This window comes from Melozone crissalis, unplaced genomic scaffold (assembly GCF_028551555.1).
Source record: "Melozone crissalis strain CALT ecotype California unplaced genomic scaffold, PUWL_Pcris_2 ptg000034l_1, whole genome shotgun sequence".
NCBI lineage: Eukaryota > Metazoa > Chordata > Aves > Passeriformes > Passerellidae > Melozone > Melozone crissalis.
Window position 1 is genome coordinate 19,444,073 of NW_026535812.1, and position 23,610 is coordinate 19,467,682.

At 42.8% G+C, this 23,610-nt stretch overlaps 1 protein-coding gene across 1 annotated transcript; it reads right to left on the minus strand.

Annotated features, from left to right (window-relative positions):
* Positions 1-1,730: 1,730 nt before the first annotated feature.
* Positions 1,731-22,681, minus strand: MFN1 (mitofusin 1). The gene is made up of 18 exons (XM_054282474.1): positions 22,598-22,681; positions 21,855-21,976; positions 20,917-21,052; positions 19,734-19,896; positions 18,960-19,084; positions 17,412-17,520; positions 15,043-15,150; positions 14,235-14,388; positions 14,044-14,111; positions 9,700-9,821; positions 8,124-8,250; positions 7,742-7,846; positions 6,584-6,686; positions 5,397-5,626; positions 4,809-4,952; positions 4,112-4,308; positions 2,486-2,620; positions 1,731-1,818 (listed from the first exon to the last, which is right to left on the minus strand). Exons 2-18 carry the CDS (start codon positions 21,967-21,969, stop codon positions 1,749-1,751), a joined length of 2,211 nt encoding a protein of 736 aa, XP_054138449.1. The 5' UTR covers positions 21,970-21,976; positions 22,598-22,681; the 3' UTR covers positions 1,731-1,748.
* Between the last annotated feature and the right edge of the window lie 929 nt (positions 22,682-23,610).

Consider the following 23,610-nt stretch of genomic DNA (forward strand, 5'->3'; position numbering starts at 1 on the left):
TTAAAAAACCAGGGACTTGTGCCATTTGTTCTTTAACAGTGCTGTTGTAAAAAGACTTCCCTGTGACAAAAAAATCACTTGCTATGAACTTTGTTTATAGCTTTTTTTTCCACGACGGATCTTTTTCTTTGTATTTGTACAGTGGCTCAGTGAAAGATGTTGCCATGAGTTGATATTGTAACCAATAAACAAGTGCTTTTAACCAGCCTGGCTGAGCTGTCGGTGTTGTATTAGAGCAGCCCCTGGCCTGAGAGTGCCCCTGGGATGGGGATGGAGCAGCAGCTGGGACCTGTCCTGGATCTGCAGTACCTGTGGGAGTGATGTGCAGCCTCCACCTGGGACAGAGCTGCCAAAGAACTTACTAGAGCACAGGGGTAGGACTTTTTTAATAAATAACTGCAGAACACATGCATTGAAAGTTTTATCTTGATACAATGTCAATACAGATGCTCCACAAACAGAGCATTGATACACAGCTCTGCCCTCACCACACCAAGGTTGGGCTGTTTCTCAGGGGTGGATTCCACACTTTCCTTCAAACCCCCAGGACTCCCCATGCACAGTCAGAACAAACACCTAGACACACTGCTGGAACTGCTGTCTTCCCTCAGTGCCTCTAGCATTACATCTTACATCTATCTCCTGATGAGACAGCCCTTAGTTACTTGAAAATGGCAAACTCCTATACTTGAGAGCTCAATCTTTAACTTAGTCAATATTAACACTGCCATAAAAATATATAAATACTCTGCAAAGGCTTTTCTTTTAAAATAATTTTAAAAAGTCTAGTTAGAAAAAAGTAGATGCTGAATGACTGCAGAAGGTTGTTAAAGAGGTCAAGGACTCCAGCACCGCTGCCTGGAGTCTGAGCTGGAGCAAACCTGTTCTGCAGCAGAGGGGCTGGGAAGGGAGAGATGGGGTTTCACCACGTCCTGCTCCCTGAATGCAGCAACAGGAGCTCCAGGTCCCTCCTGGCACCCTGAGCCAACCTGCACCATCCGTGCCCAGACCATCTCAGCACACCCTGCTGGGCCTGGCTGTGCTTGGGGCTGTGCCACACCTGAGCTCACCTGACCATGGTTACAGCCATTGCTCACAGGCAGAGGACCACAGCACTGCTCAAATGCAAGGAACAGGTTCATCTATGGCATCAGTGCCCTCTTGGCTCAAGGCTGGAGCCAGAGGAGCCCTGAGCCCTCTGCATTTCCTTATTGCAGTTCACCCTCACCTTTGCTGCCTTTCAAGAGGAACTGCTGCCCAACACACTGGCACCTCCTTTCTGAACATCTCAGGACTTCTTTCCCATGCCAGAGTTTGTACTTCCCTTCACTAAACAAAGTCACATCCACATGGAAAACCAGCACCCTCCAGCCCTGGACAATTCCTAAGCAGCTGAAAGCAGGAGACTGGGCTAAGCTCTTTCCCTGTCTGAGGTCCTGGATGCCAGGAAGAGAGACTTGCCACTGCTACATACTTATGAAAACCAGTGAGGATTTGGGGTTTTATTGTCAAGTGCCCAAAAAATTTAGTGTTTAAAGGTAATTTTTAACCCAAAATCTGCAAAATGAACATAACACTCAAGAGTACCACAGCTCTACCGTTTGGTTCACCATCAGAGTCCAAGTTTTACAACAACTGTCACCAGAGTAACATTAAAAATATAAATCATTTTCATAGAATACAAGTGTCACCTGTAAAATTCCTACTTTGCCCTACAAAGGAGCACCGGGAAGGTTCACAATGATGTTTTATTTACTCTTTTGAAGAAAATGTTTTGTGAAGCGATCTAGTTCGTTCTCGAGGTGAATGGCTTTATTTCTGTAAAACAAACAAAAGCAAGGGATTTACTTCAGTGCCTGAACATCCCAAAGGCAGGATCAGTATCAGTGTTTTATTTCTATTCATCTACTCACACCCCCAACACTAAGATAATGTAAATGCAGGTTTTTAGAAGGAGTGTGTGGGGGCAGACGTTCACCATCAGGGGTGGATGCCCGAGGCCAGCAGGCAGCAGCCTTTCAGCAGGTGGGAAGGACAGGAAAGTACAGCTGAGGCTCCTTCCAAGCCCTGAACCACCAACTGCTGGAAGCTCCTCCTCTGCAAACACCTACCACTGGCACCACCAGTACTGCACTGATGACTCAAAAGAGCACAGCTGCTCTCCTGCTCTGCTCTGGGGAGGGGCTTGGGAAGGTGCCACCCTCAAGTTACCAACAGGAGACTCAAATTCTGCTGAAACACCTGTCTCCCCCACTTAAGAGAGACAAGGGTAAAGATGATCTAAGAAATAGTATTTTTGGAGGTTAGCTGATTCACTGAGGCAGCAGCATACATTTATTTAACATACCCAGAGTTGTTCAGGGTATCTTTGCATCTCCTCCTGCACCTGAACTAACCTAGTTCAATTCCAGTCTGACACAAGCACAGATCACTCTGGAGTCAGCAGGGCTAAGAGATGCTTGTGGCCAGCCACACCAAGACTTACCTCAGCTGCTTGGAGGTGCTTTGTATGCTCTCCAGCTGATCTATTTCTTTGGAAAGCCTAGCTATTTCTTTTTCCAGGTTTTTCTCAGTAATATCCACTTGCTGACAGAGCCGAGCAAAAGTAGTGGCCATTTCCCTAAGGTGAGAACAAGTTTATAATCATGATTTACAGAAGTTAATGCTAAAAAAAAAGAAAATCTCATGGCATTGCAGTGTGCAGAACACAGGAATCAAACCTTCTGTATGGGAGTACAGAATAGCAGAAAGCAGGAGAACTGGGTACTTTTTAAACTAGAAAAAGAAACCCTCAACACACCAAATGCACCTCAGTCCATGCCTGGCCATTTCCAGGTGCAGGTGTGAGATGGGGCTCTGGCTGTGGCAGGAGGTGCCAGAGCAGCCCCACACTGGCAAGCTCAATGCCCTGTGCCACACTGAGCCCTGCTCACAGGAACGTGAGCCCTGTGCAGGTGAGGAGCGCTCCACACCTGCCCACCCAACCTCACACAAAGGGAAAACAAACCCAGTAACCAGCCTGGGCCCAGCACCCAAGCTCTCATGCAGGAGATGAAGCACCCTCTCCTCTCAACTGCAGCACTGGTTTGAGTGCAGCTCTTCCATGTCCTCAGGGCTGCTAGACACAGGGATGGACCTATTTCCTCTACTGAAGCAAAACTTTTTACTATTCCTTTTTTTTTTTCTCTTTGCAAAACACTTTCCCACCTGTTTCTGCTAAGTAATGTCTGGTTGATTGCCTTCCTCAGCTTCTTCTTGAAACTGTATTTTGACTGAATTATTATTTCAGAAAATTAGGGCTGCTAAAGCACCCTCTAGCCCCCAGGGTGCAGAACACCTCTCTCTCCTGTGTAGCTCAGGGAATAGTTCAGAAAGGTGAGTGAAAATAATCTCCTGCAGTGCAGAAGAGCCAGAATTGGCTGCTCAGAACCTGCCCATAGCAGCCCCTGGGGCAGAAGCTCTGCTCAACCTTCCAGGGACTCCAAAGGCAGAGCAACTCAGCCTCCACTAAAATGATCTCTCATGTCTCTACTGTAAGGTGCTGGACAAAGAGCCACCATCTTCACAGTACCACACACAGATGCAAGTATTGGCCTTTTCAGGTGGCATTTTAGACTCTCCTCAAACCCCCTCCCACTAAGTGCCAAGTGACACTAGAGGTGCCATCAGGCAGGGCCAGTGACAATGGCCTGTCACCATGATGATATTTCCTGAAAAATCCCTTTGCCAGGATTTTTTCTCCTGAGAAGCTGAGAAGCCTCAGAAAAGAAATGTACACAATAATTATCTGATTGCTTTGGAATGTGGTCTGGAGATCATTTACCAACAGGTGCATTTCTGATTGGTTCCATGTGAATTGTTTTTAATTAATGACCAATCACCCTCAGCTGTGTCAGACTCTAAGGAGTCAGTCACGAGCTTTCATTCTCATTCTGGTTTAGCCTTCTGATGTATCCTTTCTCTTTCTATAGTACAGTTTTAGCATGTAATTTCTTTTAATATAAAATAATAAATCAGCCTTCTGAGAACATGGAGCCAAATTCTCATCTCTGGGGACCTCACAAACCCCACAATGCCTGTGGCAGTGAGGGCCAGCCCGTGTGACACTTACTGCTGCACCTGGTGGCTGCAGTTGGCGCTGGTGAGGCTGACGATCATCTGCAGCTTCTCGGTGGCGTAGTTGACAAACTGCTGCTTGAAGGCTCTCTCCTTGGCCCGCGTGGTCCAGGTCAGCCTCTCATACAGGTACAGCAGCCCGTACATGCTCAGCGACAGCGAGATCAGCTTCCAGCCTACAGTTTTCCAAATCTGGAAAACAAAATCTTCATTAGCTTAAATAAGGTGATCTATGGAATAAAAGCTAACTTCGCCCATTTTTTAAAAAATCATCTCCACAGCTCTTTCACTGGATTTGTTTAAGAAAATAAATGTTTTCCATATTATTACTGCAGAGCAATACAGCTACATTCACATGAGCTGGTCCCCAATGGCACAGAGAATGTGCAGGTTACAGAAGCTTGATGCTCTTCATGAAGAAGCAAAGCTCCAACTAAATTCAAAGTGAAGGAGGTACCATCAGATCACCATTTAATTCAGGCATTGAACACAGACTTCTGGCACAGAATACACCCAGCTATCCTCACAGTGATTAGCCTGGTTTCTCACTGTGAACTGACTGTGAGTATCCAGGGCACTGCACATGCTCATCTGGCCCAGTATCAAGTGCATGGCACGCTCTGTGTTACACCCCAGGCAGGACAGAGCAGCTCAGCCTCTGCCACCCTTCCAGCAGGAAAAGTGCTACTTGCCACTCCACCAACAATGATGATGCTCATGGAGGTCCGGGATGTCAGCGAGGCCAAACTCAACACCAAGGGAACCATGAACTCCTCCTGGGGCGCGCTGTCGGGAGTTAAGGCGGCAGACGGGGTGCTGGCTAAAGGACGAGGGATCTAGAATGGGAACAGGGCAGCCTGAGTCAAAAGCATCAGGGAGCTACACAGATGGGCTTTATTTTCATATATTCAGGTTTTGGTTTACTTGAAGGAAAGCCTTCAGCAGTGAAATCTGCACAAAACTCCTGAGGAGAGAAAAAGGGTCTGCGTAGGGCTGGTTCTGACCTAAAGATCCAAATATTACAAATGGAATAGGCTACTCAAAGGGTTCAAGCCAAAGGAAAACCAACTTGTGTAACAGCTGCAGAAAGTTTAAAAGAGGTTTTCAGTTCCATTCTAACCCTGAATATAATCCAATAAAAACAACCCACACCAAAAATATTTCACACAATGGATCTAGGGAAAGGCAGCAGGAAGCGTGTAAATAGCATTGGCACAGAGGAAAAATCAATATATTCTCATCAAGGTAAAACAAAGCAGTCCAAGCTCTGAAGGACTCACATGTAGGTTTGGATCTGTTAATCCCTGGAGTACTTTCTGAGCTTGTTTAAGACCCAAGAAACGGTTTACAAGAGAAGTCCATCCCAAAGAAAAGTGGAACATGATATCCTCTTGAAAATCTGCACACAGGCTATGACAGTTTAGATCATAGCTAAGATCAAACTTCCTGCATGGAATTAGCAAGTGGAGCTGATCCTGAACACTAGAAGGCAACAATGGTTTCAGATTTTCTAGAAATAAGAACAAACAGTAAAGATGAGTTACCATTAGAAGAAGAGCATATTCACAAACAGTATCTCTGCACTGCTGACCAGCTTTATCAATTCAGAGAATCTAAAATGGTCAGTTCATTATTTATTTATTTGTAAAATCAGTGGCACTTCAGCAGGATTGACCCTAACAGAGCAGGGAATTTATTGCTCCAATACAAGAAAACAGTCATGAAAATCAACTCACTGCTGGAAAAAAAGGCTCAAATAAACTGAAAGACCTCTACCACTGATCAAAAGATAGGGATGGAGTAAGAAAAAAATTTAATTTATCCATCAGTTCCATGGTGCCACACAGAAAAGGCAATATTAGTACATAAGAGGATGGAAAAGTTCATGTAATTTCATGATCTCACTCTGAATCTTTCATTACCAGGAACAGACCAATAGAGATGGATGTGCAATAAAGTTACTACTTAAAAAGAAACAAAAAAAAAAGGGGGGGAGTGTACAAATCCTTTGTGAAATAAAGTGTTTTGCTTTCTGGGTCTGCTCTAGGGAGAGCACTATACTGCAGGAACATTTTCTAACAATTAGTGTATTTGGTGTGTCTGACGTTGAAGGCAAATTTTAAATGGGTTTATAAAAGGATTAGATGAGCTTCCAAAGGACAGGTCCATGACTACTTGCTTAAGCCATTACTCCAGATGCAGTGTACCAGCTCAGAAGTCCATCAAATGGACAGGGATTGCTACATTTACCCTGGTTCACTGTTCTTCTCCCCCAGCATCTGTTACTGGTTAGTATCAGAAACAGGGGACTGAGCTAAACACAGTCCTGGTCTATCATGGCTTTTCTTTTACCCTTTATAGCATCAATGTTAAGCATGATCAGAAGGAAAATTCTTTTAAAACTGAATTTTCTTAGATTGTGTTCCTTTAAATGTGAAGTGTTACCATTCCTCCTCCCTCCTCCTACCAATCATCTCCTGCTGGGACTGGTGCATTGACTGGTTGACTTCAGTGGAGCAGCGCTCAGCCAGGTTCTTCCCCAAACCATCTTCTATGTGTTTGTTCAGTTCCTGAAGTGCCACAAAGAACACAAGCCCATCACTTTGTGTTTAGCCTATCAGTTACATTATATGGGGCAGGAATATGTTACATACTAAGAACTGTTATTTACAGTGGGAAGAAAAGCATGTTTCCATGGAAATACCATGTTTTCCAACTGCACACTGGGACTGAAAACCTAACTAAAGAGACACAGGAAAGATTTCCCTAGGACTGTAAACATTAAAAGGCACAGAAGTCTGTACTTTCACTGTGACAGTGAAAAGCAAACCACTACCTACAGCCCTGCAAAGCCCTTACTGTGTCATTTGATGGGAGCCAATTCCACTGCTCTGCACAGGGACAAACCCATCCCACCAACTCCCACGGGGGCCTGCCCAGGATGCTCTGCTGAGGTGAACCAGCACGGATTGTCCTGAAAATGCAGCACTCCAGGTGATCAGCCAGGCTGGAACAGCCTGAGATGAGCTCAGCTGGTTGGAGTGTGGTGCTGTTACCACCAAAGTTGTGGGTTTGATCCCCATATGAGCCATTTGTGTAAGAGCTGGACTCAGTGATCCTTGTGAGTCCCTTCCACCTCAGAACATTCTGTGACTCCAGGGGGCAGCTATGGCAGGCAGCGCTATCAGCACAAGATGCAAACGTAGGTATATGTGCTTTAACTTAAAGCACTAAGTTTGAGAAGGAATTTCTAAAATTAAAAACCCCCAAACCAGTTTTTATTAGAAGTGTTGAGTATTTGCAAGCTTATTTTATTTTTGGATCTATTTGATTTTAGGAGTAAAGAAAATTATTTATGCAAAGTCTTATTTGCTGGAAGTGAAAACTTGAAATTAGGAACCATTCTACTACTAAAAACATGTTGAAAAAATTAATTTCTTTCCAAAAACAAAGCAGAAAATATTTTCAACCTTTTTCAGTTTTGGGAAGAGATATGCACATGTCAGCAAGCAAAAATCCTGGATTGCTCAAAGTCACATAAAATCTAAGCAATTTATGAAAACACAGAAGTAGAAATTAAGGGAAAGACAAAGAGTCTGGCTTCAAACCATTCAAAAAAACTTACTGTCTTATAGAGCTTCAATACTTGAGGAGAAGGGTGGAAATCAGAATAAAATTCATCAACTAAAACTGAAAGCCGGCAAATCTCATCAGTCATAGCAGAGGAGACCTGGAAGAACACAGGAAATGCATAAAATGTTTCTGCTACCTTTTCCAGACAGTGAGAACAGACAACTGCATGAACTGTCCCAAGAAATCATTCAATCATCTGACACTCAGGAAAGATTGGTATTTTAAGCTTTTGTTTTTTCTTTTCTTTTTAATTGAAAAAGAAGTGTTCTGACATTTCAAACATATTTCCTGAGATGAGTGGACTGCAAAAGGAGCTGCCTGAGAGAGGAGGCAACACCTGGATCTGAGGAGTTGTTCCCACTGCCTTGACTTACTTTGTTTTCGACTTCCTCAGTAACGCGTTTGATCTTTTCCTTGGTGTCTTCTGTCAAAATGTTCAGCTGGTTTCTCACAAAGTCCAGCCTGTCCTTCTGATCTTCTCTCTCTTCCATGGACTGGACTCTAACCCAGCAGAAAGGAAATCACCATCACCACCATGCATTCCCCCAGGAAAGAAACAAACCCTTCACCAGGATCAGCTGATGGTTTCTGAGCAGCCAGGGGAATCCCAAGTGACACTGGCTGCCCAAAGCAGAGGCCCTGCTCCAAGAAGGGCTGGACATGGCAGCTCCATTCAAAGGCTGTGCTGAGCAAACACAACTCAAAAGCAGCATTTTGAGTCAGAGCTGTCATCACTGTATTGTCGCAGGATTACAACTAAAAAAGGTGTGGGGAATCAGAGGCCTTTAATAACTCATCTACCCTGATTTTAAAAAAGGGTCAATCTGATCAAACTTCTGCTGACAAACAGCACTAAACCACTCCTTAACAGTGATGTGGGCCTGATGACCCTGCAAAGCAAAGGGGATGTGGGAGAAACCAACCTTGTCACAAACAAGTCTCTCTAGAATTCCTTGACCTAAGCAAAAATTCCTGAAAACCTGGAGCAATTTCCTCTTGAAGGGCCACCAGAAACAACAAATAGCAATTCAAACTAAGAGGCATCACCACAGACATTCTGGTTAAGTCAATTGACAGAAAGAAGCAGAATATCAGAATATTTTCAAACACTTCACAGCATGTTTTCATGGGATCTGACAATGTGAGACAAGTCAGTATGTAAACAGGCAGTCTGTAAAAACTGACATATTCAGGGGGATGAGTGTGTTTGACAGCACAGTGAAGTCTGTTGAAACACAAAGACACATTATTGACAGGCAGGAAGGAGATGGATGGGAAGCATTAATCGTGACAGCAAGTTCACTGTGTACAAGAGACACAAGGTGGCAACAAAAGTGAGGAAAAGCTGCACACATATGCAAACCTCAAAGGATACATGAAGCTACCAGACAGAACAGATGAGCTGCTATCATTAGCACTAAAGGATTACATGAGTGAAGAGAGAATAAGGATATTTAAGGATGCAATCTGGAAAGGGCCAGAGGCCAAGCCTCTGTTAGCTTGGGCTCATCTCATTCCTTACAGTATTCTAATCACTTGCAAATTAAAGCATCTACATCCTTCCATTTTTATTCTTCACTGTAACTGTTAAAGAAAGTAAAGCAGGCCCAAACATCATCTCTGAAATGCTGCATATCACTAGAAAAACGTAACATTTTAACTATTATTGAAAAAAAGGTTTGAAAACACACAGATTGCAAATCAGTAACAAAGAACACCAAAGTAAACCAAGATCCCTGTACAGAAATCACAGACCAAGAACAGAACTGAGTGGGCAAGTGAACAACGGTAAGACTGACATACTGACATACCAGGGAAATTGTCTGTTTCTTACCAAGCAGAAAAAGTGGATTTTAAAGTCCGTAATGGCCCAAGAAAATCACCAGCCCAGAAATGGCTCCTCAGATGATCTGGACAAACCAAATCCAACCAGTCCTCCACCCCACCTACCTTTTCTCTGCTGCTGCAACGTTTATGGTGTCCATAATGTCTTTCACAGTATCTATTATCTGTTTAGCTCTGATAGTGTGCTGTTCAAACTTGGTTTTCACGGCTGACTGCGAGATACACTCCTGCGAGGGGCCCAAGCCACAACACATTACTGCAATTCCATGCCAACACCATCAGGAATTTCACTGTCAGAAAGCACATGCTGCCAATTTTACCATGAACTTAAACCAGTGGGAAATAAAAAGGGAGAAAGTATAAAGAAATTAAAAGACAACAGAAACTGAAATCTTAAATGAATCTACAGCAGCAAATCTGCCTTCGTGTCCATTCACAGTAATGTGCATCGGTTTTCATTCTTTTAAAATAAATTAATAATGTGAAAAAAAAAAAGAAAACTCAGATGAATACATCGGATAAATCTATCTCTTCAAGAAATTTTCAAAACCATCTATTTGGAATTACAAATGTCAAATATGAGTGCTAGCAATATGGCTTGGCTTGAGTTTTATTTGTGGCACTACACAGTCTTACTTTCAAGAGGTAACTCTGTCAATAGAATTTGACATTGTCATGTCAATACTGACCATCCAGGAACAAAATATACAATTAGGAATAAGAAACAAGGGTTTTCTTATGGGATAAATAAAATTTAAGTAGTCCTTAAAGTATCAGTTTGTTTACATATTACTGAAGTGTTAAATGAGTAAGCAGAAAATGCTCTAACAATACAATTTCTAATCAATCTTCAACATTGAACAGCAATTCAGAAATACAGGACAGTGACTGAAGAACTCTTGTGTTTGAGGGGAAGAAAGCAAGCAGCTGACTTCCTTAAACCACATCAATGGGATTTTTAAATTGTTCTCCATCTGTGGATTCACCTTTCATGGCACAGGTTTGAATGGCTTTTAGAAAATTTGCCTATTACCTCAGCATATGCTGTAATTACAAATCTCAGCTATCTAAAAATAATAGATGAAAACAAAATAAACAACATGGAGAAAACAGTCCCTGTTCCTCGACGAAGCAGATCTAGAAATCAGCAATGAAAGGCCAGAGTTTTTTAAATATCAGCACATTGTAAGAGCTAGACTAGGCACAGAGCAGAGTCTTCCCAACATTAGTACGTGGTAGGTAAAAGGATGACAATCACTCACAACACAATCAGAAAATCCAAGTTAGAGCACTAGGAAAAACACAAAGGTTAGTTAAACAGTGGGGAGAGATAAGAGGGGGACAGCAGCAGTTTGGCTGTTAGTCTGTACAAAAGTTTTTACTGAAACCAAGATGAACTGTTTCAACAGTCTAAGCAAAACCAGTTACCTTCCATCACAGGAGAGCTGTCAGTGCCCAGTGCTCTGTATCCCATCCCAGGGCAGAGCTGGGGAAGGCTCTGCAGGGCTGCCTCACCCCAGCTCTGCCAGCCAGGAGCTCTCTTCCACCCTCCTCCCTCCTCCACTGCTTCCCACACCAATTCTGCTGCCAGCACTTCTGAGAAACTTGAGAAGCACCCCAGCCTTAGGCATGGTGGGGCTGGTTTTATCTAGGATATCCTCCAGGCACTACTGCACACAGGGCAGGGCCCAGGCATTTCTTTGCTGTTTTAATAAGGCATTCTGTGTACCTCAGTGTAAAATTTCAGGAAATACACTGACCACTTTCTATCATTCCCTAGTATAAAAATCCAGCACTGATCCAAGATTTCAATGCTTTAAGACTGCCTCTCTCCTTTCTTTTGTTGCAATACAGCTGACATAGTAGCATCACATTTTAAAGCTACTACATGAATCTCTAAAATCTTAATTTTCCCACTGCTTACAATTGTTTCTAGTAATGCCTGCACCAGGTTTTTTTTTTAGCAACTTCAACCACCCTGTGCTTTGTAGACAAACATGTTTCATCTAGTTTCAGAATGATTTTTGCCCTCACACTAAAGTCTATATAAACCTTACAAGCTTTCCAAAATTAGTCCAAGTTTTTCTCATATCACAACTAACTAGCACTGGGGGGATGTTTCTAGATTTATTTTTAAAAAGATTCTATCTATACTGAGCTCATTTCAGGCCTGCAATGAACAGGCTTTCCTACCAGGGAACTGATACTAAAATCAGGAATGTGGAAGTACTGGAGAAGTAACAGTTCCTCTTCTCAGCCCATATGGAGAAGAGGCAAAAGCTGTCCAATTTTAGTGATGACAAAAGCAAGGTGAGAGAATCCAGGAGGAGCAAACCCAGCAGGTACAGGCAGGGGGAACAAGGCACATGTGGACAGGTCTGAGAGGTGACAGATTACTGAGAGAAGTTTGGGAAGTTTGAGGAGGGCACCTGCACAGGACAAGGAGCTAAAGGCAAGACAGACTGAGGGAGGGGAGGAGTCAGTGTTTGATGAGGACAGACAGAAGCATCTGTGCTCTCATCCCTTCCTTTTCACACACTGCAATGTAACCCCAGTGCTGGGACTTGCAGCTCCTCTGGCAGGAGTAAATGCAAAGTGCTTAGGCTGTACTCAGGGCCTGGCAGTGCACAAGGCATGGGATCAGTGAGGATTTCACACAGAAAGTTCTCCCTGCAGTCTGAGATTCCTCATTAATACAGAGCCCAGAGCTGGCAGGCAGAACTGGTGACAACAGCCTGCTGGTGTCAGCTACTTTATCAGCTCAGGTGACAGTAATTTGAGTATTAGGTCTGAAAACTTCAGACCTGGTAAACCATTTGAGTCTCAGCCTTGCTTTAAAAGCACATAAACTGCCACTGTAACTTAGAAAACTGCCACAAAAACCTGAATGTGAAAGAGGCTGCAACAGCAAGTGCTCAAAATTTAAACTGCTTTGGCAATCTTAATTCAGCACAGTTTTCATTCTCTAAATTATGGCATCACACCCCTATTCAAAGCCATTAATAATGGTTTTACAAAACACAGCTGAGCAAGGAAAAACACTACAGAATCCACTCTCACTGTTGGAGTCAGGTGTGCAGCAAATGTAACACACTGGGAAAAAAGAAAAAAGGTTGATTTAAGGCCATGCAGTGCTGTCACAGAATTGTTCCTTGTGCCACAGAAACTTGTCATGGCTCTGATCCTGTGACAGATACTTCTCATTGTGGTGGTCAACTTGAGTCTGTGACATCTGATTTACAGATGTGCTGAGCACTCACAGCATCACAAGTCATCATCCATCTTCATACTGAAATATTCTAAGTGTTGAGTGCTTAACTGTAATTATAAGAGATTTTGTCAAAAAAGCTTTGGGTACAGCAGATGACAAAATACAATAAAGAACAATAACTGATTTAGAAGCTCAATTTCCACTTTTCTCCTGCTGGCTTAAAGTTTCCTATTATGGTTCTGAGGACAAAAATTGCAAAAAACATGCATGTTTGACTACAGCTAGAGACACAAGAAATGTCATGTCTCATGCAGCCAGGCCCTGCCAGCACCCTGCACCCATCATTTCAACACTTCAGTCTCCTATCAGAAGAGTGTGGATAAGGATTAAATTTAGTCTGATGTTTTCTTGCTTATGCAAGACCAAATCAAGCTATTATTTTAAAGCCTTTCACATATACACACATCACTACATAATTCAGTTCTGCTAAGGTTAAATGGGTTTGTTGTAATGCAAGAAAGACTTTTCAGAGGCAGATTCTTTTTTTTTAAATACTCATATACAAAACCATTGAGGGGTACCCAAGAGGCTTTCTTAAGATATCCAAGAATGGCTTTAGTTAATTAAAGTTATCAAATTTAGCAAGTAAATGGATCCTATAATAAAGAAACCACTCAACTGTCTAGCCAGTCCTATTTCTGTAGAAACTGAACTCCAGACATGAATATGGCTAAAGTGAGGTGGAAGGGTGGATTCTGTACAGAACAGAGGATGCAAGGAGAGTGTTAATGATCAGAACAACAGAGCTAAGAGGTACATAATGGTGATAAATTCAAAACTCTGGCTTTAGAAATGAAAGCATAATTTTAGATTTACATTGATGAAACTAAATTTCTTACTGCAAACATTCACCAGCACATGGCTGTAAGTGATATATATGTTTCAAGACCATAATTTCTTCTTACATAGACTATATTGGTCCTGAGATGTCAGAAGATGAGCTAAGAGTTTTGTTCCCTTCCCTCACTTATATAATTCTCCTTTCCAACAACTACCTGCTACTGAAGGTGAGAGGATATGAACAGAACCCACAGAAAAGGCAAAGCTGCAGATGGTTTAAATACATTACACCCCTCCACTTGCTAATATGGATAATGCTCAGTATAATTAAGGTAAGTATAAAAAAAAGCTACCTTTACAACAAAAACCAGGCAGTTTAGAAAGCCCATCATAAATACCTCAAATATCTGCTCAAAATGCTGAAATTCTTGGAATCTTGTTTGAAATCCATCAGCAAGTGCTCCACCTGTGAAACAACACACTATAAGGGAGACAGCAGTACCTCACAGCAGGGACAGCATCTTAAATGTATTTAGTACGTTTTATAGTGTTTTTCTGTATTTGAGGAAAAGCAGGAGTTGCTACACACCACTCTCTGGCATTCCTTGGGCCTTTTGTGTCCTGGCACTCAGAACTTCTTTTGCTGAAACGAAGAAGATGCGATTCCTGGCTTCCACAGGATCAATAACTTTGAGCTCATCGACCAGGAAGGTCAGACAGCGCTCCATGTGCTGCCTCCGCACCTACGGAAAGGAACAAAGCTCATGAACAAAGGCAAAGCCTGAGCTGAGAGTGAGCACATCAAACATCAGAGCAGAAACAGATGCTGAGCCACCCTCTGAGAGCAGATGCCTGCCAACCCTACAGAAGCAGCAGCTGCTTTTACTCCTTTAAACAGGCCTGGACACAGCAATACCTCCTTGTACAACTGCATTTACGTAAGTCAGAGATCTTAGGCAGTTTCTGGGGTAAACTCTTCATTCCCCAGACATGGAGAAATAATTCTCACTGCAATCTGGCTGCTGTTGGCAAGATCTGAAGATCCAAACTGTTCCCACCTAACACTGCACCTTCCCAGCTACTCTATGCAGGTATAAATGTATAAACTGTGCCCTCAGGCTGCATTATCACTGCAGAAACAAAAGGTAATACAAATAAGATTAAAAAACAACCTTAACTGTGGAGGAAAAAGGTTCTAAAGAAGTCTCCCATTTTATTAATTGTCTGCATATACTGTCATTTGAATTGCAAGTTACTTTTAGGTTTGAATGAGGAATAGTTATTTCCTTTTTCTGACCATATAACTTAGCCTTGTATTAATAAGACAGAGCTGGTGTTTCCATATTAATACATATTAATTAACTGTCAACCCATGTAAGAGCCATCAATTCACTCACATCTTCCATGTACTCTGGCTCTGATGCAGAAGCATCCCATCTGTTATTGAGGATAAAGATGTTTGGCTTGGAAAGTCGTTCGTTCACTTTATGGAAAAAATGTTTCTCCTAAAAATTAAAGCACAAACAGAAAATTTCCCAGACATCCAAACCAGAGTCATGCATTCTTCTCTAACAGATTCTGAAGTTTATCCAGCTTTTTAGAAGTTTATTATAAAGAATTCATCAGTATAAAACCCCAGAGATATTCAGCACATAACAGGCTTAGGGTAGTTCAAAAGTCATCAAATATCTTAAAACCGATGCCAGTGCTAGTCAAAGACACTGCAACTTTCTCTAAAAATTGATAAAAATATAAACTAAGAAAACTTCCAAAAAATAGTCCAAAAACTACTGATGCCTGACTAAAACAATGAAGTCTCCCTTACCTGAACTACCAAGATGCTCCTGCTAACCCTGTCAAATCTGGTTCTCTGTTCAGATAATACAACATCTAACTATTCCTCAGCTAGGCAACATCAGCTTGAGCTACAGAGAAATAACATTTCCTGCATGAGGACACATGGTTGAGACACAGAAAAAAACCTCATTGAGGAATGTCTTAATTTAACAAAATTAAGTGTATTTAGGTCTCCTGGCTGCACCTACCACCCATTATTGCTGTTAACAGAGCCATAATGGGTAAGTCGTGATGGAGGGAGTCCCCACTCAGCAAAGCTGAAACAGAAGAGATCTCTGTGCTGCCATAAACTTTTCCAGCAGGACACCACAGCATATCCTGGACACAGCACTGGAGACCCATGATTCTCCATCAGCTGGGAATAAGCATGTGCAATCCAGATCACTGCTGCAGAAATCAGAACTTGGTCTGAGGAGAATTTATGAGGGAACAGTAGAAGAATCAAATTTTCACCAAAAAAATCTCAGGTAGTGTGGCAGAATAATGCCAAGTATTCTCAAACTTGTTATGGTAAGAGGCAAAAACAATGCTTAAGGGGGATGAGAATTTTTAGTTGTCAAAAGCTTTATCTGCAGGATAACTTATGTTATCTATATAGCAGTGAGATGTTCACTGAAATAATTTTTCTTTTTCCTTTAGTTAAAAGACCCCAGCAGCGGTGTTATAGACATAATATAAACAACTTACAGGTTTTGTCCATACCAAAAACCTAGAAGTGTCACTCGTGCACAACAGAGAAGATATGGTCACATTTGTGTCAAATCCTCTTTGTCTGGAATGTTTTAAGGATTTTCTTTTTCTTCTAAATTACATCTCTTGTATTTGACTCTTTGTGGACTCAGCTCAGACAACGGAATGCAAGGTTTTTAAACTTGAATTCTTATACTTCTACTAAACTACTCTAATTTGCTAGAATGCAAAGAAATACTGTCTTTGCACACTCAGTTCTTTATTCTATTAAAAACTGTCTCAACAGTTTAGAAAGTTCACACCTTTCAGATGAGAACCATCCTCAGAAAAACCAGAGCATATGATTTGTCTGCAGTGGGCTTAATAAAAATCATCAGGAATTCCCTCAGTAGTATTACTCTGCATTCTGGCAGTCACACTTGCAATAACTTAGAAACCTTTTATTGTCAGCATCCACAATACTTAGTTTAGTCAAAACTGGAGACCACTACAAAATTACACCAAATTTCTGGTCTTGTATTTTGATTATTGCAACAGCTGCTCTGGCCACCTTAAATGTTCCCCTCCTCTTACAAGTCCTACGATATTTAGGCTGCAAGGTTCAGAGAACCCTTCTCTCTCCTGAAACAAGGCTTTAGAGAACACAGACATTTAAGTATCTTCAGCTCTCCACACTGCACAGAACCTTGTTGCTCACACCTTCTTCAGAAGAAACACAACCCACTGAGGGGAACCTGCAGCACTCATCCTCAACACAAGGTGTGCCAGGGGAATTCACCCTCTCCTGAGAGAGGAACAAGACAGGAACTCAACTCCTTTTACCCAGTTCATGCATTTTACTGAACTTATGGAGCATTTCTGGATATTAAACACTCCTTAATTTCTTTGATAATACAAGTGTCTTCAGTCCACAAGTGTCTTCTTTTGTTGGTAACAAATACCAACAAATTGTAAGTCAAGACAAGCACTCCATCATCCATTTACCAAAAACACAACTGAACTGGAAAGGACAATCATGACACTCAAGGCAGAGAAAGCCAAGTCAGTCAGAAATTTAAATTTTGCTCTCTGTTCCCTAGTGAGGGATACACTTTATTTCTTGCCTGCCACCACCAAGTCCTATGTGCAGTGATTCACCTTCTGTAAAGATCTCAGCTACTCTGGTTATGGAACTGCTGAATATTTAAATGAAGGAGCATAAAATCATTGTACATCATACCGTGTTCATGAGAGTGGATTCAGAATTGGCAACCAAGACAAACACATCAGCATCCAAGCAGAACTTATCAATCCAGCTGTCCAGTTCTGTAGTGACATCTGTGCCAGGGCTGTTGAGAACAAGAAACACAAATGCTTATTCACACAACAAAGAAGCAGTTGGTTTTTATAAACTGATACAAATAGAGTGGAAATGCCTAAGGGCCTTGCAAGAAATTACAGAGGTTTGAATCTCAAGGCTGATGCCTACCACAAACTTAAGATAAGCACTGCACAAGCCAATTACCATCTGGAATTTATCAGACACTTGATCATTAGACTACCTATTCATTCCAAAATGCAATTTCTGATTAGTAAGTATGCACATATAATTAACTGCCAAGTGAAGTGACAGGCAGTCCACCAGAAACCCAGAGAGCCTCACACAATGGTTCCCCTCCTCAGATCCTAATTTTAATCAGAAGAGACCATAGTACATAAAGTATTTTTTTCATTAATAAAGTCCAAATTTAAAGCAATATGCTATGCAAACTGTGCACAGATTTAAGAAGAAACCAAAATGAAGTTAAAACTATAGTGCTATCCATTAAAAAAAATTAAGTGGAATATGAACATTAAATCATGTTTGCAACACCTAAATTATAGTGGTTCAAATTCTCTCAATTTAACAGTGAAAGGATGATTTGCTCTTTTCAAGTACCTGCTCTCTCAGAATATATTCTCTTTTCTTTTCTCTTTAGCAGAAGAGGCTGTACTGATCCAAGATCATGCACCCAAGGAAATAACAACAAACTCCCAGTGATTTCAAAGTACAAGACCGAGATGGAACAAAAATCAACGCAATTTATTAGAATACATTCTGAGTGTTGTTTTCTTGAAGAAATCATACTTAAAAAGTCACAGACACCTGTGTGAATTACTCACAAATTCACTATTTATTGATTTACACATCAGGTACAGATGACCTGAAGGTTTGAAAAGCTACTGTAGATTATAATGTAGTGGCCAGAAATAAGGGCATTTATTGGACAATAATGGACAAAACAACCACTTCCAGAATTCCTTAAACACATCAACACAGAGGAAATGCCAGCCTAACACAGGGCACACACAGCTGACATAGCCAAAATCACATTTTGAGGTCACCCATTACTTTGGTATGCAGGCACTGCAACTCCTATCAGAAGCTTTTAAAGATGAAGCCCACATTGTTTATACTTCACATGATCAGTCTGAAGCATTTCAAGAAAGGAAATGGGCAAAAGGTTGTTGCTGCAACAACCCTATTCACACTTCCATACTGCTTGTTTTAAAGGTAGAGTATCCTCAGCCAAAACCTTTTTCAGCTCAGTCACAAGATACTTGTCTGTTCCAACTGCTACAAGGGCACAATCAGGAGGGTGATGACAAGCAGTACATAAAAAAGAACAAACTCTGTCCTTTCAAACAAAAAAGCCTTTCAAGAATTTTGAATCTAAACCAATCTCTTTTCTAAACATTGTAATGGCTAATATCCTTAAGAAAATATTTACTAAAACAGAAGAGATACCTGTCCACTATAACCAAATCATCTCTCAGCAGGGCACACTTGGACTTGGGCCAGAAGACGTGGACGAGACAGCCAGCCTTCAAATCCTTATCCATGTGGAGTGCATGAGCCAGCTGATTGACGGTCTGCAGAGAGCATTAAAGACAACACCAACATGAATGTGCACCTCAAACAAGTCTGCAAAGCAGCCAAACTCAGTTCTCAAGCAAACTTGGACAGGATCTACCTTGAAGAGGGTAACAGAGTTCATACTTTGTTCTGGTGAATAGCTGTGATTTTTTTCTCTAAGCTCTTCAACTCACCAGCATCTAAAGAAGAAGTTGTGCCTTGAAACTCAGACAAGAGTTTCTGTTGAGTCACAGATGTTCCCTACAGGGCTGGACTGTGTGCTACTGAGCATCATCATGAATTTGCCTCAGAGGTTTAACAAATCAGAGTATGCAGTTCACTAAGGTGAGCACCATCAGTCCAAATGAAGGGCACATTCCACATCCTTAATCAGTAACAGGACTTACTGAGTCCTATAAAAATAAATCACAACTCATGCTATGTTACAATGAAACAACACACGTTAGTTGTTTCTCTAGAACACCCCAGAAAACTGTGCAGCAGAGCACCTTCATTAGTTTGCTCTTCCCTCCTAAACAAGAACTTTAAAACGCAGAATGAGCAAGCCTTATGCTTCTGTAGGACTTTAAACTGCTGTTTAAAAAGAGACCTTTTGAGAGAGTAATTTCCTGTGAAAATTGGCATGAAATCATCCAAAAAATGTACCTTTACACTCTTCTTTTCATCTGATCCTTCTGTCATCAGATAAGCCTTATCTCCATCAGTCCCTTCCACACTGAGGAAGCAGTTTGTTGTATGGCCAATCCCACTGGGAAGTACCTTGTCCCACAGCATTGCATTAATGACTGAACTTTTCCCACTGCTTGTTCTGGAGGGATAGAAAACAAAAGTACTTTGAGCAGAGCACAGCAGCACTGAACACACCTTTGTGCTGAACTGGATGCACCAGCCCCACAGAGCACAGGCTGGTTTGGGTACAGAGCTCCAGCCAGGAGAGTGGGGAGTGCTCATTCAGGGGAACTGGTCACCAACTCCCCCTTCTGCAACAACTTCAAGTCCTCAGCAGTGTCCTACTCTGCACTGAGCCTCCACCCCTCACCCAGAAATATCTGAGGTTTAACCATTACACAACAGCATGATCTGTTACTCATTTTTGAACTACTTCCAGAAAAAGTTCAGTGCTCACTGGACAACAGTTCACAAATTTATTCAAAATGCCAGAGGGAGAGTTGAGCTCTCTTTTGTCCTGCTCAGAACTTTTTCCCCTTTGCAGAAGGGAAACTTTCGTCACACATCACAGCTTGCACTCAACTTCTAACTTTTTGAAATATCAAGCTGGAAATATAACTAATTTCTTTATTCCAGAACTTTTTACAGTTTTTCTTTAAATAACTAAACTACTTTTAGCAAAAATGAAGGCAAGACCACTGTTCTCCGGGTTTTTCCCAACTATCACAGAATTTTTAGAACCATGAAGATTCACACTCCAAAAATATGTTTAAATGTAAAGACAGAAAAATCAATTCCCTGAAGCAAAGTGGACTAGCAGACCATATTGTTACTGCTATCCTTAAAATCATCACACAGATCTATCAGACTGATGTCACAACCAACCAGACAACTATTTCTGTTTCTCTTCAGTTGCATGAACAGCTCCAAATTTAGTTCTTCAGCACTTCTAATCAAATACAAAAAAAAAAAATCCTAAGCAGGAACAGTTCAAAACAAAAAAAACCCAAAAAACCCCAAAAGCAACAACAACATAATAAAACAAACAAAACCACCACCTTAAAAAAACCCAAAAGCCATTCTGGAGAACAGGACAACCTCTGACCTTCCTAAGTCAAAAAAAAAAAAGACATTAAGAACTGGCAATTTCGATCATTACCTGCCAAAAAATGCCACTTTCATGTGTCTCCTTGAGAGCACTTCTCCAATGACTGCCAGCTTGTTTTTATATGCTTGTATTTTTGCTAGTTCATCTTCTGTTGCTATATGGTCAAGCTCTGGGTTCTTGTATGTGGCTACACACAGAAAGGAAAAACATAAAAGCAATCACATACAGAGAACAAGGTGTAAGTAATCAGTACTTAAGATGCCAACTGCAAATTTTAATTAGTGATAAAACAAGAAAAACCTCACTACAGACATTGATACCTGCCCTTATCATTTGACAGCTCTGCCACAAGCAAGGTGAAATCACCACACAAATCACTTCATATCAATTGCCAACCGAACCTCTGATCCACTAACCCTGTGAACACAGCCTGATGGGCTCACGTGCCCAGTTCCTTGGGACTCCTGCTTCCTTCAGAAAGGAAAGCCAGTACCTCCCATAGATGCACCAGCAAAGCTGGGCTGTCTTGCCCCCACAGGGCTCATTGGGATGATGAGCAACCGGCTCTGTGTGGCCTCACACATTCCATGCTGCTAAACCCTCTGAGGGTGTGACCAGTGGTTCCCTGCATTGCATCACTGATGCACCTTCCTGCTGGAAAATGGGAGCACCTGTTTGTCCTTCCTTATGTGCAAGAGAAACCGCCACAGAAGTGTCAGGCCAGAGTGGTTAAGCTTTCACCCTCATGGAAAAGAGACCAGGCTGCCAATGCAAGGGAGTTAATCAGCTTTTCAGGTATGCAGCAATGCCAGGCATTCCTTCCAGCACAAGATGAAAAAATCCCCAGTGTCAAATGAAAAATGTGACTATTTCTGAAGGTGCACGTTTATACAAACAGCACAGTAACAGATAACATAAGGTACATTACGCTGCAATAAAATATACTCAGAACAAAGCACAAGGCCCTCGTGTTGAAGGGGAAAGCTCACCTTCCACAAACGCTGCTCCCTCAGTGACATACTCCAGCAGCCGGTCGAAGATGGCAGTGATGGTCTTTTTGGCCAGCACAAAGTGCTTCAGTGGAGAGACAGAGGCTTCTGCCATGCTGCAGCTGCAAGGAAAGGTGCATTAAGTGACCAAACACTCCGTACACCCAGCTCGTTAAAACTCATACACTGCTCACACAGCCATTAGGAAACAAAACAAAACAAAAACGCCTGAAGCCCCAAATCAAAGCTCTAAACTCCAAAGGGCAGTAAGCTCAGTTTGAGCTGTTTGCTCTTCTCCTCACCACAAGCGCCAAGAGCAGCTGACGAAACTCGGGGGCAGGTTCGAACAGATCCGGTGCTATCTGTCCCGGAAACACGAGGCTTTCCCCTCATCAAACACAAGGCTTTCCCCTCGTCAAACACGGCTGGACCGCCCGCGGCTCAGCGCGGTCCCGCCGGCCAGCGAGGACGGGCGCCGCTCCCTCCCGGAGCCCCGGCTCGGTGCGGTCAGGTCGAGGGGCAGCGGCGGCCCAGCCCCTCAAGGTGCCTCACTCAGCCGTGCTCCCTCACGGAGCTCTGGCTCGGCCCCGGTCCCTCATGGAACCCCGGCTCAGCCCCGGTCCTTCACGGAGCTCTGGCTCGGCTCCGCTCCCACATGGAACCCCGGCTCAGCCCCGGTCCCTCACGAAAGCCCCGCTCGCCCCGGTCTCTCACGGAGCCCTGGCACAGCCCCAGTCACTCACTGAGCTCCCGGTCCCGGCCTCTGTCCCTCACGGAGCCCCGCTGGCCCCGGCCGTGCCCGTCACCGCCGCCGCCGGGACGGGGGGGGGCGTCACTTCCCCTTCCTCCGCCTATGACCCCGCTCCGCGCCCGAACCGCCATGTTCAGTGCGGGCTGAGGGCGGCCGGCGCCATCTTGAGCGCGGGCAGTTCGCGAAATGGAGCCGGGCAGGGCCGCGGACAGAGCCCGGGCAGCACCGGGATCATCCCCGGGGATCCCCCACAACACCGGGCTCGGTCAGAGCCCGCACGGTGACAGCGCCGCCGGCTGGCAGGACTTAAACAGCACCGGTACCCTCATGCATTTGGTACGGGACGAGAACCAACATGAAAATCGGCGACAACAGCATTCTAGACGACACGTTATTTGAGGATTATTAATCCGCTGTATTTTAAGATCTTGCAATAATTTGTGGGATGTAAACTTTGTTTTGAAGTCAACAGTCTTTCATATAAAAAAGGTCTTTCGCTCATTAAGAAATATGGTCCAGGAATCTGATACACAGAGATTTGTTAAGGTTGGAAAATACTCCTCAAAACTAAGGGTTCACACATCGAAACGAAGGGTTCAAAAGTCTGAAAAGCAAAGAATCAAATACAGATCTCTCACAAATATAAAACACTACTAAAACCAATCTCTTTGCATAGTTTCTGCTTGGAATGCTGTTCCTGAAACAGCTGAACCTTGCAGGTACCAGTGAACAACCAGAATTTGATACTTACTGCCTTGGAGAGAAATAATGAGAGAAATAATAAATATTGGCACAGTGCTGGTCCCTAGAGTGTATTTCTGCCTCTCGGACTGAGATGAGCTGCTTGGGCTCCAGGGTGATGGATCTGTGGCCAGGTCAGAGCACTCACCTGCCACTTCACCCAAATAACCCAAATGTCATCCCTGTCCTTGGCACGCTCAGCCGTGCCTTTCAGCCTTCCACATTGCACGCAGACTCACTACCTATTTTTTCACTACCTATTTT

Bases quoted from the DNA above. Each gene is read 5' to 3' on its own strand.
- MFN1 (XM_054282474.1), bottom strand. From the start codon at position 21,969: ATGGCAGAAGCCTCTGTCTCTCCACTGAAGCACTTTGTGCTGGCCAAA. The intron at 14,389-15,042 runs GTGAGTGAATTG...TCCTTTCCGTAG, and splicing joins AGCCAGAGTACATGGAAGAT to GTGCGGAGGCAGCACATGGA. The intron at 5,627-6,583 runs GTAGGAGGAGGG...TCTTATTTCTAG, and splicing joins GTCCCAGCAGGAGATGATTG to AAAATCTGAAACCATTGTTG.